The sequence below is a fragment of the Mchenga conophoros genome, linkage group LG12 (assembly GCF_057382185.1).
Source record: "Mchenga conophoros isolate Kocher_MC1m ecotype Shallow Benthic linkage group LG12, M_conophoros_male_GT1.1, whole genome shotgun sequence".
In the NCBI taxonomy this organism is placed as follows: Eukaryota; Metazoa; Chordata; class Actinopteri; order Cichliformes; family Cichlidae; genus Mchenga; species Mchenga conophoros.
In genome coordinates this window covers 26,397,958-26,414,750 of record NC_140537.1, presented here as the reverse complement: position 1 = coordinate 26,414,750, position 16,793 = coordinate 26,397,958, and the positions used below count along the sequence as shown (strand labels likewise).

General features: G+C 38.1%; 1 protein-coding gene across 1 annotated transcript; it reads right to left on the bottom strand.

Moving 5' to 3' along the window:
* Window positions 1-5,992: 5,992 nt before the first annotated feature.
* mrps27 (mitochondrial ribosomal protein S27) lies at window positions 5,993-15,949 on the bottom strand. Its single transcript, XM_085294824.1, has 11 exons — window positions 15,861-15,949; window positions 15,521-15,598; window positions 14,146-14,216; window positions 13,994-14,052; window positions 13,391-13,505; window positions 12,798-12,876; window positions 10,739-10,854; window positions 10,418-10,520; window positions 10,141-10,283; window positions 8,196-8,357; window positions 5,993-6,447 (listed from the first exon to the last, which is right to left on the bottom strand). Exons 1-11 carry the CDS (start codon window positions 15,946-15,948, stop codon window positions 6,208-6,210), a joined length of 1,254 nt encoding a protein of 417 aa, XP_085150950.1. The 5' UTR covers window position 15,949; the 3' UTR covers window positions 5,993-6,207.
* Between the last annotated feature and the right edge of the window lie 844 nt (window positions 15,950-16,793).

Sequence of the window (16,793 nt, the reverse complement as noted above, 5' to 3'; positions counted from 1 at the left end):
ATTTCTAATTAGTCATTTAAAAGTTGAGTCAACTTGTTCCTAAACTGAGAACTGTTTTAATCTGTTTACCATACAGCAATGTCATAGGGAGGAGTACAAAAACCATATATGGAAAATAAAAAAAGCCAAACAAACCCACAAACAGTCAGCACTAATGCTTATGACTCAGCAGTGCTTGTGTTAAACATTCAAAAACATTTTATCATTTCACGATCTGTTCGTTGCGATTCTTTTCTGCTGAATCAGACGTGTTTGGGTTGCAACCGAGGGCAGAATAACAGTTATAAGACTGCAGTTTACTCTCCGCTTTACAGTCTTGGTTAGGCAGACAATTTGGCCTTGAAGTTCTGGAACTCTTATTGAATTACTTTATGATTTTTCCCCCCAATAATGTATCAACAAATAGCGCAGAGCTTAAGGGGCTGACCTGGTAGCTCTAAACAGAGCAGTTTACAGTTACTTTAAACCAGACGAAAGATTCCCAGCATCTCCAGGAATAAGCCCAGGTGGACGGGATTGTTGTCCTTGAGGACATTCTGCCTGCAGCTTGTTTTTAAATGTAAAGTTTAGAAATAGCAAGGATGTGTTTATCTTGAGGTCTGGTTGATTTATAGATAACATCCGTATGCGATCTCCTTCAGCATAACAAAGCCACGGCGCAGAGAATCACATGTAAACTGTTTGAACTGGCACTGAATTGCCAACTTGCAAACAGAAAGTCCCTTTTTTTGAAGATTTGTTTTTTTAGATCAGATTCTGCCAGTTTGTTTAGACTGTCGATGAAGTTGTCATAATTAATCACGTGTACCTTATAAAAATATTCATTCACAGTTCCTGCAAGCATGACCTTCAGTCAGATTCGAGACTAAAACATCCATCTAAAGTGAACATATCTCTTCATAGGGTGATTTATTCCTCAGCTGGTACGCACCACACCAGAGAAGGAGGCTCACTCTAGTTTATAAAAATGACAAATAAGAGTCTGTGTTTTACACGTTACACAGCACTTCTCCTTCCAGAAAGTTTTTCTCCAAAGTAGATGTGACTCATCGTAGCAACAGTCAAACAACAACATTCTGGTAAGTTGAAGCGTTAATCCAGCCAATTGATATTCCTGGGAAAAACTGTAGCTCTTATTTCTCTTAAGCTGCGCATAAGACATTATGATGGTAATCATTAGCAAGGAAAGCAAACCAAAGAGACATTAAGGACTTTTTCTGCTAATCTTTAAATGACCGGATGACTATATTTGGCCACTAGAGCACAGTGGAAAAAGTCTGCAGGAAGCTGTATTGCTGATGGAGCAAACTTATAGCCAAAGGGCAAAAGCAAGACAAATGAGGAACACCGTTTAATTAGCTTATTTATATTCCAATCCCTGAGTCTACGAATTAGTTTTGGACATGCTGGATGTTGTTTGTGAGCTCCTGCTGTGTCATTTCTTTGAAATGCAGGTAACTGAATGGAAACCTTCCATTCAAATTACTGATGCTTACGCCATTAAGAAGCAGCTTTATCAAATCATTCAGATATCTATCTATCTATCTATATATATAATACTTATATTATATTACATAACATACACACACACACACACACACACATGTTATATATATATATATATATATATATATATAACATGTGTGTGTGTGTGTGTATATATATATATATATATATATATATATATATACACACACACACACAATTTTATTTTTTCTAATTTTATTCTATTTTTTCATTTGGCTTTGAATAACGTTTGCTGAAAACTTTTGCCAGCTATCCTCACATGGTCCTGTCACAGGAAGTGGGAGCACGTGAGATTTCTTTCCAGTATTTGAGGATTGATTCATATCAAAACATCCCGCTGCTTCTATTTTTGCTTCAACATCATGGCTGTAGCCACTGCGCTTCTTCATGCTTATCAGTTCAGTGGGACAGCTGTGAGACATCTTGCCAAATAGTCATGTCATCACTGAACGCTCAGATGCGGTTCATCCACCTCTGCTTGGTCAATGTGACTCTAAAAAGCTTTGTTGATTAAATGTTTTGGCCGCCTGTGATCAGACACAGGAATACCTAGCAACAACAGTCCTTATAAATAACAAGTATTCATCATTTGTCTCTATTGTGGAGAAATGAATATGACTTTATTTGGTTTATAATTTGTAATTGTAATGATTTTACGACACAACTCGTGTTTACCCTGTCATGTCACGTGATTGCTGAATAACTTAGATCATTTCCGTTGCACTGATGTCATTGGTGTCTTTGAACAGGACGCATGACGATTTTCACAAACATCAACAATTTAGACGCAGATAAAAGGAAAACATAAGTTCAAGTGCAGCTACATCTGATATTTAAAATAAAAAATTTCCCATTCAAGCAGCTTAATAAAAATCCAGATATTCAAATCTGGATTTTGAGACTACTTACAAAGGTGCAAGAGCATATTCATTACAAACAAATATACTAGATTACCACCTAATGAAAGATGGGTACCACAGTTAACAGCTACAACCAGCTTATCTTTCTGTAATGGTTACTCCTTTATGTGCAAGCATGAAATTATGCATTTTTATGCAAAAATATAATTACCGTTATCCATGACTTTTCAAATTTCAATGTTAAGCATTAATTTAATAAAGTACTGTATTAACTCTGGTCTTAAAGCCTTTTGTTTACTGCTTTAGCCATTGGTCTTTCTTCTTTTGAAACTGGAAGTTACCATGTTTACACAAAAGATCAGAAGTTAAGAACTAAAGTAAGCACTATCCTGCAGCTAGTTTGATTAGCAAGTTGTATCATCCTAACCCTGTCTGACTGTTAAACAGGATGCAAAATTTGAGCAGTGAAAAGCTGTCTTAAAACCTAAAAACAGCCTACTTGTTGGACAAATTAAACACAATCAAGCATTGGACGAGATCACAGGGCACCCACGCATCACTTGGAGCAGGGTGCCTTTAATTATGCATAAATTTAAGCCTTAAAGCAGCAATTAAAAAAATCCCCTACTCCCATCCTCTCAAAGCAATTTTAGGAAAAAATTATCATCTTAATGATTCAAATTAAAGCCAAGTGAATAGATTTGCAGAGGTGGGTTATACAAAACTGTATTACCTGTACAGGTGTGTCGTAACACGCTGTAAACGTGCTTATTTCTACTGTGAAGCTGGGAATTTAACCATGAGCCTCTATGGGAACTGACTTGCTTTAGAGGCCGGTCTCATTTTGAGTAACTGCAGCGCTGAAGGTTGCTGCTTCGTTGGTCACTTGCTTAATCCTGCTTGTTACTTACTGAGATGGAAATTTCGCGTTGTTTAACTAAGACCCAACTTACACACTGTCAAAGTCTGGTGTTCAAAGTCAGAAAGTATTATTTTAAAGTTACCATGTAACTGTAGCTAATGGCTGAGAGCAAAACATTATTTTGATTGCATTTTAATTGGCTTATAAGGTCATATATTTCAGCTCACGGTGTCAAAATAACAGGCAAATAAATCAGACAGCAGATAAATCCAAAGTCTAATTGCCGTTGCACATCACCTTAATTTATTCGTTTAATATAGGAACAATGCGCCAGCGTCAGGACACATAAAAGCCATGCATGCCCTCTAAACAAATGGACAGATGAATTAAACATTATCTGTTTTCACTTATCTTTTTAAAGTGTTAAATATGAAGCGAGTGACCCTGATGAATAACGAAAGATTAATAAACATCTTTCTCTGGAGATTCAGTGAGAAGTCTTTAATAATAACCCATCTTATCTTGCATCTTTTCTGCTTTACAAGAGAAGGACCAACCTGTGCCCTCCCACCTTGGAGAATTATAGATGTTTATATCAAACTTAATCAATAAAAGGAGCAAAATATAAAAGAAGGGGGGGGGGGGGGGGAACGTGTTGACTTGTTTACAAATTTACTGACCAACAAAGGCATGGGAGGTTTCTTTATATAAGAAAAGGTTTAAATAGAAGCAAGTCCTCTGTATCCAAGCCCAGCTCTGATAATGTCTAATGCACACGCTTTTCTCTTTGAGATTAATATTTACATCTCAAATAAAGCCAACGTCCGCCTCTCCTCCAAGAAAACAGACATGGGTGTTTTAACACACTTAAAAGGCTCTGGGCATCGGATAACCAGTGACGTGAATGTCAAACTTCCTGACATCTCACCTGTTTGACTTGATCAGCGGTGCTCAAACACCTGAAAAAGGCTTCTGGGACAACAGCAGAGAAAGTAAATACTCCTGTCACTGCTGTTAACCAGCAATGTTTAACCTGCCAAAGAATGACTGATGGCCACCTTTTTAAAAATTTTTTAAATGAGGATTAGAGCTAATATATTTTCAACAGCTTTATCGCTGTGAGATAAGCATCACACACACAGAAAAAAAGGCCTGAATCTGTGGAAATAATCTGTGACTGTACAAAGAAGAAAGACTTCACTGATAAGCTGGAAGAAGGACACTAGCACTTTTCTTTATGGTAATTACACTTTAGTGGCACATATTTCACCACTGTGCGACTTTGTGCAGGCATCCAAGAATCAGCTGAATTTCTCCTGTAGTGTACACTCAACTGCCAGGTTATTAGGTGCACCTATTCAGGTAGTTCTTTATCCAAATATTAAGACGTTCTGCTGAGGTTTAAATCGATCATCAGAGAGAGGAAGAAAGGCGATTTAAGCGACTTTGAATGTGACCGAAAATTCATCTGTCAAGGTGGTCTAAGCGTAGCAGGAATGAAAGCCAACTGTCAGACTGATGAAGATGGTTCATATACACTGTGTTGCATTCGCTAACACTCTGCAAGAGCTATATGTGTATATATCATGAACCCTTTCTGTGGTCTGCATCTCCGCATTCAACATCCTTTCTTCAGTATATCTACCACCCCTCTTTATACAATATACTCTACTTAATGATAACAAGTGCAATGTAAATAAAAGGAGATATTCAAGTAAAAAGTCAGTGAATCCACCTCTTTAAGTTTATAAATCTCCACTGAGTCCCCTCACCTCATCAGGTGGTGCAAACATTTACACCACAAAACTGTAAAATCTTGATTTAGTAACCCTTTTCTTTTAAGAACGCAAAGTCTTAATTCATAATCAGTTATAAACCAGTAAGTGGAGCCAGAGCTGAAAGTGTGACTCAACACCTGCGTGCTTTAATATTTCTCTAGGCGGTCCAATTTATGCAATAACACTATTAAGCAAACACCAACTATGAATGCAGGGCCACTCTGAGAACTGTTAGTGAGGTGCCTCGGGATCACAATGGTTCTTGTTTCAGCGTTTTGTGCTGCTCATTCATCCTGGACTGCATACCAGGCTGTTTCCCAAGCTCATGCTCTGAATACTGAATAGCTGCAGCATAATGTAGAATGAATGCATTATCTGCACTACCACAACAGCATTTCCCCCCCCCAAAGATCTATTATCTTATCTTTTGTGCAGAGTCCAAACTTCATTTGTTAGTTAACGTGTCGTTGCTATTAGAGTGATATTTCTGTATTAGCTGACATTGAACTTTTATGAAGATAGTTTCCTAATAATTTAGCCTGATGTGCACTTTGTCTGGTCTTACATTTATCAGGAGCTATACAACATTATTGGCTTTTTCATGTGAACGGAAAGGTTTCTGGTCAAAACTGCATTCCTTTCTAGGCAAATAATTTGTTTTTCTCTAGATTTGCTATCAGCAAATATCTTGTGTAATGTGGCCCGTGAGAAAAAACTCCCCAAGATGCTTTTGACAGACGTGCGCACACAGAAAACACACAAACATGTGACAAAGACGACTGCAGGCAAAGAGGAAAAGGAGTGGGAGGATGTGATGGGACGATCTTTCCCTAGCTTTTCCATCTTTTTGCTTACATGAGGTCACCCTACGATCGGGCTGAACAATTGATGTGAGCATAAGTTCCAGTGATGATATCATCCCATAGTCCACGACAGACAAACAATAAATGTGAAATACAAATATGTGATAGAACTGAAAGTGTGTTTTATTTTGACAGCCTATTTATATTAGCTCTATTATATAAAAACAGAGCCACAAACACAATAACTGATATATACAAAAGTAATAAGTGACAGAATCCGGTGCAATGATAATAATACACTCACAAGTATACACATTTTAAAGTACGTACTCGACGGACAGTTCAGTGAGTCACAGTTGGCTCCATGTAAAAAGTTTCTACACCTGCTGAGCTGCAGCCATGGCAGCTAATCGCTCCTGTTTCTCCTGCTCAGCCTTTTCCCTCATCTCCTTCTCTCTCTGGATCAGCTGCCTCTTCTCGGCCTCCCAGGCCTGCACCCGGCTCTCATACTGCTCGAGGTCCGGTGTCTCGGCAGCAGCCAGGTTCAGAGCGGTCACTAAATCCTGGAAAGAGGTTGACTCTACTTTACCCTGAGACTCCAGCTGACTGCTCAATTCCTGGAGAGGCAGGGCAACAAAAAAAGTTGAAAGCACAAAGGAATGATCTCATCACTTCATTTAAATGACTTGGGTGAAACCCTGTGACCCAGAAAAGTCACTTCCAATATGTGACGCACACCGAGAATCATGGCTGCACAGAAAAACAGTCAAGATATGATGCATTCAAGAACAACCGGACTTTCCAATAATTCCAGTGTTTATTATCTTAGCTTCGTGGTCTGAAATATCCCTTAAATCTATGACCAAATGTAGTTTGTTTTTTTATGATGCGCATACGTCAAATAAACAGTTGCAGCTATTTTGTTCCAAATTTTCATCCAGCAAACATTTTGGCCATGAGGGGAAATCCCCCTCTGGATGCAGCCACACACATGCCTATAGGGGGCACCTGGCCTGTCAGCCAGTGAAATTTATCTTTACCCTGTGGCAATAATGCCATATGTATTGGGATCAAAGTTTCTCTGTAAGCCTACCTACTTTTATTCAGAAGGTCAATCATTTATGATTGTGGTATAAGTGCATATCCATTTGCATCATTACTACACACACAACAATAATTTGACATCTATGAGTTTAAAATAAATAGAAAATAAAGACTGAAAAATTAAACCTGGTTTTATGTGGATACATACAGCGCATGTCAGGATGCATAGTGCAGAAAATGAATTCAATAATGATTCAGATTCAGCTATTTGATAAAAACACTGGCAGGTGCAGATATTTCATGTATCCAATAGTAATTATGTGTGTGCACATATTCTACAGCATTTGATATCAGAATGTACTGAAAGTCAAAGCTCAACATCTGGATTTGCAAAAAGAAGCTCTGACCACCCCTTTACAGCAAACTGGACTCTGTTTTCTTTGTTCTCCTGTAGGTGCACCAGGAAGCATTATAAACCCTGATGCACGCAGCTGATAAAATCCACATCCCAGCTAAGGCTTTTACACTGCTCCGCTGATCTACAGGTGGTAGTTATGTTTCAGGAACGTTAATGGATCTACAAAGCCAGGAAAGAAGAAGAAGAATGCCAGCTGGGAAAATTTGGAAGAAAATGTTCTATGAGGAAGGAAATGTTTTCAGCATGGTCTCAAGAACATGCCCACTACACCTTAGTGAGCAACGACAAATGCAAACAGAAGCTTTGCTTTAATTTAAAGAGAAAAATATATATATGTAAATTATCGTTTAGAGAATCAACAACGTAACTACAAATGTAAGAATCCCTAATTAACAGTCCACTTATTCAAAAATAAGTGGAAAATAATAATTTTATTATTTTTATTTTATTATCAGTTCAGTGGTAATACAAGACAGTAGGCAGAATGGAGAAAAGCACTTCTGACAGTCAAAAAAAACCCCATCTTATGCTGTTTGCAAAGGGGAAACTTTTTAAACTAGAGCGCAGTCAGAAAGCGTATCCTATAACCCAACAGGGTATTTTGCATTTTTGGATCCACATCAAATTTTTAATGGGTCTTTCCTTTGTCTAGGCTACACCTTTCCATCAGGTTTCAGCTTGGTGGTTGTTGTGTAATCTTGCTGAAAGATGGACAAATGGGAGGGAAAACATACTTCCGCCCCACCTCTTGCCTTAGAATTATATTTTAATCTGTCCCTTAAAAAAAACAAAGCATGCTGCTCACAGCAGCTTGACTTCTAAGTTATAACCTCGTTTTTACCAGCATGCCCCTATAATTACATTTGATGCAAATTTGAGCTTTAAGTACAAACAAAGACCCACCTTGAATTTCTTGACATACTCGGGTAGCTTAGCAGCTTCGGCCTGATCGTCTTCATCTACAGTGTTTTCTTTCTTGTCCTCTTCACCTCCTGACTCTTCTCCAGAAGAGTCTGACTCTGAGGTCAAAGGCAGGTCGTGGAGCAAGTCATTCACATATCCCAGCTGAAAAATAATCACAAAAATTAATGTTATTTATGCAGAAAGATAAAATTTTGTAATGAAGCATGTTCTGAAACAACTGTTTTCTGGTCTTTTTGCTGAAAATTACATTATGCAAGTAAAGTCTCTTACTGGAATGAAAACAGGCCAGACATTTAATGACGCAGGGTTATACACCTTACTTGACAAGTCACCTCTTAATCTTAGGAAGAAGTAAGATTAACTGTGACCTGAGGCAGCAGCACCTTCATTGAGATGTAATACTTCCTCTCTGTCCTATGGCGTTATCTTCTCTGTCTACGTTATTGCTGTGCTGCTGTGTGACGCAGGCTGTTCACTTTCTGTTGCAGTGATTGTCAAAGACAACCTCAGAGCTCCAGGCTCTTCAAAATCTCATTAGATGCAGACAAAGCTGTACTATTGAACTGGACAGCAGAGAGCGGATTAGAGATGCTACAGCCTGCGCATATATGTAAAAATTGCAAAATCATGACAGCGTGTGTGTCACACAATGCTGTCTGTGCCAAGCAGCCTACCTGGAAAGTAATAAGCAGCCTGTGGACTATTTGCAATGCTGCACGCAGTTTAATCCACGCTCATTTTACAACAGCAAATGAACACGTTAAGAAATACATCCGTTTGACATCAAACCCACAGTTAGGGGGCTGATATCAGGCGCCCAAATGAGAACAAAGAGCAATGCTGTCTGGTACGGCTCGGATAGTTGTTTGTTATGAACTATATAACTATAAACAGTTCTAGCATATTGTGCATTTGCTTGAGCACAGAACGTTTGTGTTGTATTACGCAGCAGTTGTCTTACTGATATTTTTCTGCCTATATGAAAGAATAATGTATGCCATCATTGGTACCTTTTGTAAAGTTAATCAGAGACACATGGGACATAATCAAGGATATCTGGGGTTGCAATGTTCAATGTTTTTGCTCTCTCATTACTGATTTTGATATTTAAATATGTTTGCAAATTGTGCGTTACCCTGAGACGCTTAATGAGGTGAGTGCTGGCTCAGACACCAATTCAGGGATCGATACAACTTTGACATAAAAAGAAGAGTGTCCTCAGATGACATTATCAGCATGGACCTAGCTTATTTTTGAAGGTGGGAGAAACCAGAACTCCCAGAGAAAAACAATAAAAACACCACATCCTCTGCTCCCAATTTCTATGAGGGCCAGAAAAGCGCCAGTAATTAATTTAGATGTGCTGAACTGAACTGCACAAGCCCTATTAATACCCAATTAAATTGTGAAATTAACTGTATAAATGAAGAAGATCTTTAAAATAAAGAAGTTGCACCATGTCAATACTGCAGGAAAGCGTCTCTAGTCTGAGGATATACTTATGTAAGACAGGATACGTACAAGGGTTAGGCAACTGAACAACTAAATCAGTTGTCATCAACTCATCAAGTCCATTTCAGTTCCTTTTTTGGGCCTTGTGCTCAAAGGAAATAGCATTTGGTATTTTTGGACTTAACTTGCCACTTGCACAGAGAAACTGAAAAAAAAGGAGATTTGCTTTAGTTATGAGTTGGTGTCAGCTGTGCACCTTATTTTTTGCTGCTCAGGTACAAATCTGTACAATAAGAGGCTGCAATGTGTCCTTCATCTCACTTCTTTCTATCATCTGTGGTTTTAAAGTCTCTTCCAGAACAAGAAACTTTTCTGTGAATATACTAAGAAACACCAGTCAGGAAAAAATGGAATTTGTTGTTCAACCCTAACACAAAACACACAAAATGAAGCACGATTTGTTTGCCCTTACTGTATCTTTGGACAGTTTGACATCACTAGAAGCAGCAGCCACTCTCTCCATAATGGCCAGCGCTCTGCCCAGATATCCTCGACCCCAGAAGAGAGGCATCCCTTTGAAGACGGCATGTATGCCCTTTAAATTTTCTACCTTGCCTGGATGATGAAGAAGGAGGAAAACAAATGAGACAAGTGGCATAATGAAAGGCTACAGGAGAAAAAACAAAACTATCAATCACAGCAAAAAAAATTACTTAAAATAATGCAAGAAAAGAAACTCAAGCACTTACCGAGGAAAGCATTGCCAAGCAGCTGAGCACTGAGGCCAATGGTGTTGTCTTGCTTCTGTCCACAGATAAGCAGCGATGCCCCCAGAGCCCGTTCTTCTGACACCTGATCGCAGCAAAGAACAAGTGTTTTATTACTTCTACTGCAACATGTTAATTAGCATCGGGCATCTCTTTTTACAAAAATGTATAAAAGTTTAGAATGAAACCCCCTAAGATGCCCCTTTTTGAATCACAGGAAATTGATTTTGCAATTTCCAGTCATAAGAATATTCTAGAGTCATCAGCTGTCCTAAACACCTTCAGAGCTGCTGATTCACTCACAGCAAGTTGTGGTCTGGTTGCTAGGTAACTGCCCAGAGCATACAGAGACAGGATCTGAGTGGAGGGAAGATCAAAAGCCTCCTGAAGCATCACCTCTTCAACCACAGAACACGCACCTGAACAATTATAAAAAACAAACAAACATTCTCAGATAACATTTCCCAATATCTCTATATGACAAACATTTTTTATATTACAGAAGTTTCATAATCTGGATAGGAGTAAGCTTGTGTGTGAAAAACTGAGTAAACTCTTACTGCTTACATAAGAACTAAGGGGATAAGTAGCAGCCAGGTACTCATAATCAAATGCACACAACTATTTGATTATAAGTGTGACCGCCTCTATATTTTTTGGTCTAGAGATGAAAAAAAAAAGAGGATTTGGCAGTTCATTCAGATATGTGTTAACAGAATGCCACACAGAAAAGACATCAGCACTGATCTCAGAGAAGACTTGCTGTTGTCCATCAATCTGAGAAGGCTTATATGGCCATTTCCAAACAATCTGAACTCTGCCAGTTCACACAAAAGATTAATTACTTGTGAAAAACCGTCAAGACAGGTGCCAAACTTCTCAGGAGCCTCACCCCAAGCGAACACTGTGCAATGCTCAGAGAAACCCAAGAGCTACATCTCAGAATCTGCAGGCCTCAGCATGCTAAATGTTAATGTTCATGACAAGTTAAGTACAAAAAACAAGAAAAAATAAGTTTGAGTTGTTTGGGTTGCTAGGAGAAATCTAAAACTTACACTGCACTTAGTTTTTGTTAAATAAATGATACTTTTATTGTCACATCACATGTGCGGGTACACTGGTACAGCACATGCGAGTGAAAGTCTTGTGTCCAAGCTTCACAAGCAACAGGGGTGAGCAAAATACAATACAATAACATAAGAACAAGCAAAATATAAGAATGGGAGAAAAAATAAAGGAAAAGGAAAATTAAACACTAAAACCAGCTGTTGCTTGGGGGAGCTCGCGATGAGGCTGCCATACTCTGCGCCATAAACTCTTGGAAGTGAGAAGAAGCTGTATGATAAACTACCAGTATTTGGTGAGTTCACCATTTTACAATGGTGTCCAAATCTGCACTATGATTATGTCCTGTATAGCAGAGAATCCTGGTATCCCAGAAAAAGGAGCATAAAACCAGTGGTCTATAGTATATTGTAAACTGTGCATAAAGCGAAATGACACAAACAAGGTGTCATACAACTTGCAAAATGAAAGCAAGGTGTATGACAGCAATGTATTGAAACATGAAGTTCCCCAAAGTATTTATTAACTACTATTTATTAATTACACTCAGCATATTCGCAGGACATTGATTCTTTTAGCTGATTTTTGATGCGTTGTGTTTTATTGTGCAAATTCTTTTTCTAGGCACTGTTAACTAAGTTAAATCTTGGCTGGCCATTAGCTCACTATATAGTCCTTTACATAGAATTTGCCAACCATCAACTGGAGTGTCGTGGATGAGTATATAATTAAGGACACTGTAATTTTCTTTTAATGGCAAAAGATCCAAAACCACCCAAAATTAGTTCTATGCGCCCACCCGGTTTTAATCCAAATCACTTGTTGTACAAAACATGACGGGGCATTGAGAGTTCATCTGGCAAGGCTGTAAACTGTTGAGCTACGTCACAATAGCGACATTTGTAAACCACTAATAAAGGAAACTAACAGACGAAACCTAAAAAGTAATTCAGCAACATCAGATCTGAGCTACTGTTTTGAAACTTTGCAGCATATAAGCACTTTTAGCGAATGGAATCAAAACTTTCACATTCAACTGAAACAGCGGCTCTGCAAGACAATTATTTACGGTCTAATGTTATTATAGAAAACATAAATAAATAGAAACAACAAGCTTCCCTTTACCCCCGTCTTTTACAAACAAGGAAAGAAATGTTGAAATCAGATTTTGGTGATTTGAACATTTCAAGCAAACAAGAATGTGCTTGGAAACCTGCAAGGGGTTGGCCTTGCAGTCTGTGTGGTGCTTATGCTTCCCAAAGGTTAAATGAAAAATGATTTTTAAACTAAGTCTTACTTTTAAAGTCTGCATCCTTCATGAAGGAATCCATGAGGAGATTGAAGGTGAAGTCATCTGGGAATATTCCATACTGGATCTGCACACAGAGATATCAAAATATTGGCATCATGGAAAAACATCAATTTTTTTCTACATTATTTAATGATGAAGGTGTATATCACATGCAGCAATAAGACTGCTTCTCAGTGCATTAGTGACAATGAAAGCTCTTGCGTCAGAGTTGTATGCCGCCAATCAAAACAACTACAGCCGTGATCGCTTTTACCTCACTGTAAACGCGTCACTGGCTACCTGACATCTGTTTCTGGAGTAATTCAGGGATGCTCAGATACTATAACGCATTCAGGAACTGAAAAAAAGCGCTGGGCTGAAAATGTCAACCATTTAACCGTTTAACATTATTTGTGCTGGTCAGATCGGTTTGAAAACACGCCTCAGTGCTTCACAATGAGTCTGTGCTGTCTCATGATGACAGCCTTGATCAGATTTCCTCTCCGATCATTGAGATAAGGTTCATATGCAAGACCCAAACAGTGCTCTCAGCGTAGTTTATTTCCCAAAGAATAAACTGAGTGAATATTATAGTGTACCTTGTTTTTAAGTGTGTGCAAGGCCTTATCTCTAGCCCCATGTTTTAGACACTGTCTGATCCAGCCGTGAATGGTCCAGTCTCGCAGGTACCAACAGTTTGGACTGTGACGAAACCTTAAAGAAATTTACGGAAAAAAAAGTTGTTTCACATGCTTTAAAATAGAAATAGATACAAACACAACAACAAGAGGAAGAGAGGAAATCACATGACAAATATACGGTAAACAGTTTCAGCTGCTGAACCACAACTTTATCCTGGAAATCAGAGATAGGAATAAGAATATATTAGCAGAAGCACATCTAAATTCGTTCAGTGTTTCCCGATTATGAAAATGAATGTGCCCTGAACTAGAGTGCAGTTGGGAAACACACTAAATCTTGCCATCACAAGAATGGGTGCAGATTCCAGAGGAAGGAGTAAACAGGAAAGGTCTGGAGTTGCCCCGAACAAAGAAGAGCATGTGACTGAATATAAAGCAAAACAGACAAACCAAACAGACAGTTCAGTCCAACAAAAACACACAGACTGGTACCACAAAAACCAAAAGCAGCAGCAGACATTTGGCACAGATGCAGGAGATGTAAAAATGATATCTGATTACTTATAAAGGTAGTACTCTGCTTGATCAATTTCTTCCCGGGATGATATGTTGTCCACAAACTGAAACAGAAAACAGTGTGCCATGAAAAATCAAGTTTACAGCAAATAAATAAAAAAACTAAATATGGTCCATTTAATGTAGATGCAGCTTACCCGTGACATAATCAGAGAGCTAACAGGGAGATTCCTGTCATATGTCCTGTCCATAGTGTTGGCGAGTACAGCTGCAAGTTTAAGAAGGATTTAAAAAAAATACCAGAATTATAGTAAAATAAACTAGAGAATAAGCTTTCCAGAGTAGAATAAATTGCTGACACGTTTTTGTTTTTTTTTTTTTTTAATATATGAGTTTTATTATGGTGATTTACAACTTTTCACAACTTCGGTAATATCTAATTAAATTGTATTTAAACTTTGTTAAACTACGAGTATAAATTATGTACACTTTGTGAAGCAGGTAAATTTCGTCTGTAACACCATGAGGCTGCAGTGCTACACTGCCACCCTGTGTTGATGAAGTGTAAACACAGTAGTATTTGATGCTGGACTTCTGCAATGAGCATCAAATGGTGTAAATATTTCCAGAAAAAAAATTCTCTTTTTTAATAATTCTCCCAAGACAAACTAATTTACTGTACTAGAATAATATTCTATATTTGTACAACTATGGGTTACTGGATGGATGGGGGGGGGGGATTTTCTGGTGTTCCCTTTGGGGGCCACAACAATGGATAATCTGCCTTCATCTCACCCTATACTTATACTTAACTCACCCTATACTTAACTTCCTCCTCTGTCACACCAACCCTCTGATTGCCCTCCATCACTACACCCATCAACCTTCTCTGGGGTCTGCACTTTTTCTCCTGCCTGGCAGCTCCTTCCTCAACATCATGTGTCTAATATATTCACTATCTACTCTTTTTACATATCCAACCCAAAGTCTCTAAACTGCTTGATTGGAGTTGTCTCTCTGATGTACTCATTTCTAATCCTGTCCATCCATATTGAAGCCAACCTGCTCCTGAGCCACAGAAGATAGTATCCTACACACTCTACCCACTCTAACTGGAAGGTCAGTGGCTGACTTCATAACTCCTCCATTCACATTGAAGAAACCTTGGGCAAGATACTGAACCTCAAGCTGCCCCAATTGAGAGTGAGCATGTGTGAATGTGTAGGGGTCGAAAAAATAAATAAACAATAATAACAACCACTGCACTGTAAGTGCAGTAAACTGAATGTAGTGCCATGTTTAGTGGAAGTGGCACTTACGTTTCTTTACACATCTCAGGCTGCTTATGATCTGTTTTTTAAACAGTTTATTAAAGGTAATAAACTATTAATGCTTTAATAATTATTTGGAATTAAGGGCATTATAGTCAGTCGTATTGCTATATTAGTTTGACACTTCTTGACTTGGTGGAAAAATGTTACGTTTCCCTGGATAATGATCCAAATCTTGACAAGCCCTTTGTTTGCTTGTCTTTTCATTATGTACTGTGTAATGTGGAGATTTAACTCTTACCCAGGTTCTGAGGATCTTTCTCTCTCGCCTCCCACATTTTGCTGTCTGTGTAAGCCGCTGAAAGCAACCATCGTCGGGCTGTGAAGAGAAATGCACACATCAGTCAAATATTTGGGAAAATGAGTTGCTCATGGCTTTAAAATTACAGGAAAACTCAAATGCCGGTTAGTTTAGCTTCATGTTGTTAGCTAACGTTACCATGAACTGAGGGCATTTAGCTCCACCTCTATGAACATTCAAATATTGACCGTAAAAAAAAACAAAAAATAGACGTTAAACATGAAACTAAAATTAAATCATACTCTATATTGAGTCTTAACCAAATGCATGATGTGTCTACCTGAAAGAGACGGAGATAAACTTTTAACTTTGACAGCAGCAGTCGCACATCGCTTCAACACGGAGGCTGCCATATTAGACGATACCATGTCGTGGCAGGCGCCGGGGGAGTTTGATGACCGGCAAAAGTGGATTATACCAAAAGTGACAACAGGAAAGCAGAAAAGTTTTTGGTTTTTGTTGTTGTTGTTTGTTTTGTTTTTTGTTGCTACCTATAAAAACAAATTAAAACTTAAAACTTATTTATAAACACAATTCGTACATGTTTATGAGTCAATGAATTATTAATGAAGTTAAAATGAGATATTATTGATATTTAATTTAACTTAATCTAATAATTTTTACTGTTCTACCTTGCTGTGTGCACCAAGCAGAGGTGGGACCAAGTCATTGTTTTGCAAGTCTCAAGTAAGTCTCAAGTCTTTATCCTCAAGTCTCAAGTCAAGTCTCAAGTAATGTCAGGCAAGTCAGAGTCGAGTCTCAAGTCACTGGTATAAAAGTCCGAGTCAAGTCACAAGTCTGAAACTTTGAATTTCAAGTCCTTTCGAGTCTTTAAAAAAAAAAAAACAACGAAAAAATAATGTTGCAGTTATGCTAAATGTAAATGTTAGACCATGTAATTTTAAAATCTGTGTTTTTCTCAACACATGACAAAATAGTGAACTTAGAAAATATACACAAATTGTGAAATTGCACCTCTTTAAAATGCAGCTCAATTAAACCTAGCTCCAAGAATAATTTTCACCGACAGTTCTGAGATAAGCTGCATGTTATTCTTGGATGCGCTTGTAGGACCGGCTTTAAAATCGCATGACAAAAATATCATATACATTAAAAAAAACTGTATCACCAACGTAGCCTGGACAACATTTGCTAGTTAGATGAAGTCAGCTATCTCATCCTAGCATATTTATATGCATATTTATAATCATAC

Excerpts from the sequence above, each read along its gene's own strand:
- mrps27 (XM_085294824.1), bottom strand. The coding sequence starts at position 15,948 with ATGGTATCGTCTAATATGGCAGCCTCCGTGTTGAAGCGATGTGCGACT. Across the intron at positions 15,599-15,860 it reads TTTATCTCCGTCTCTTTCAG|CCCGACGATGGTTGCTTTCA; the intron begins GTAGACACATCA and ends TTCTCTTCACAG. Across the intron at positions 13,506-13,993 it reads GCAGAGTACTACCTTTATAA|GTTTCGTCACAGTCCAAACT; the intron begins GTAATCAGATAT and ends AATTTCTTTAAG.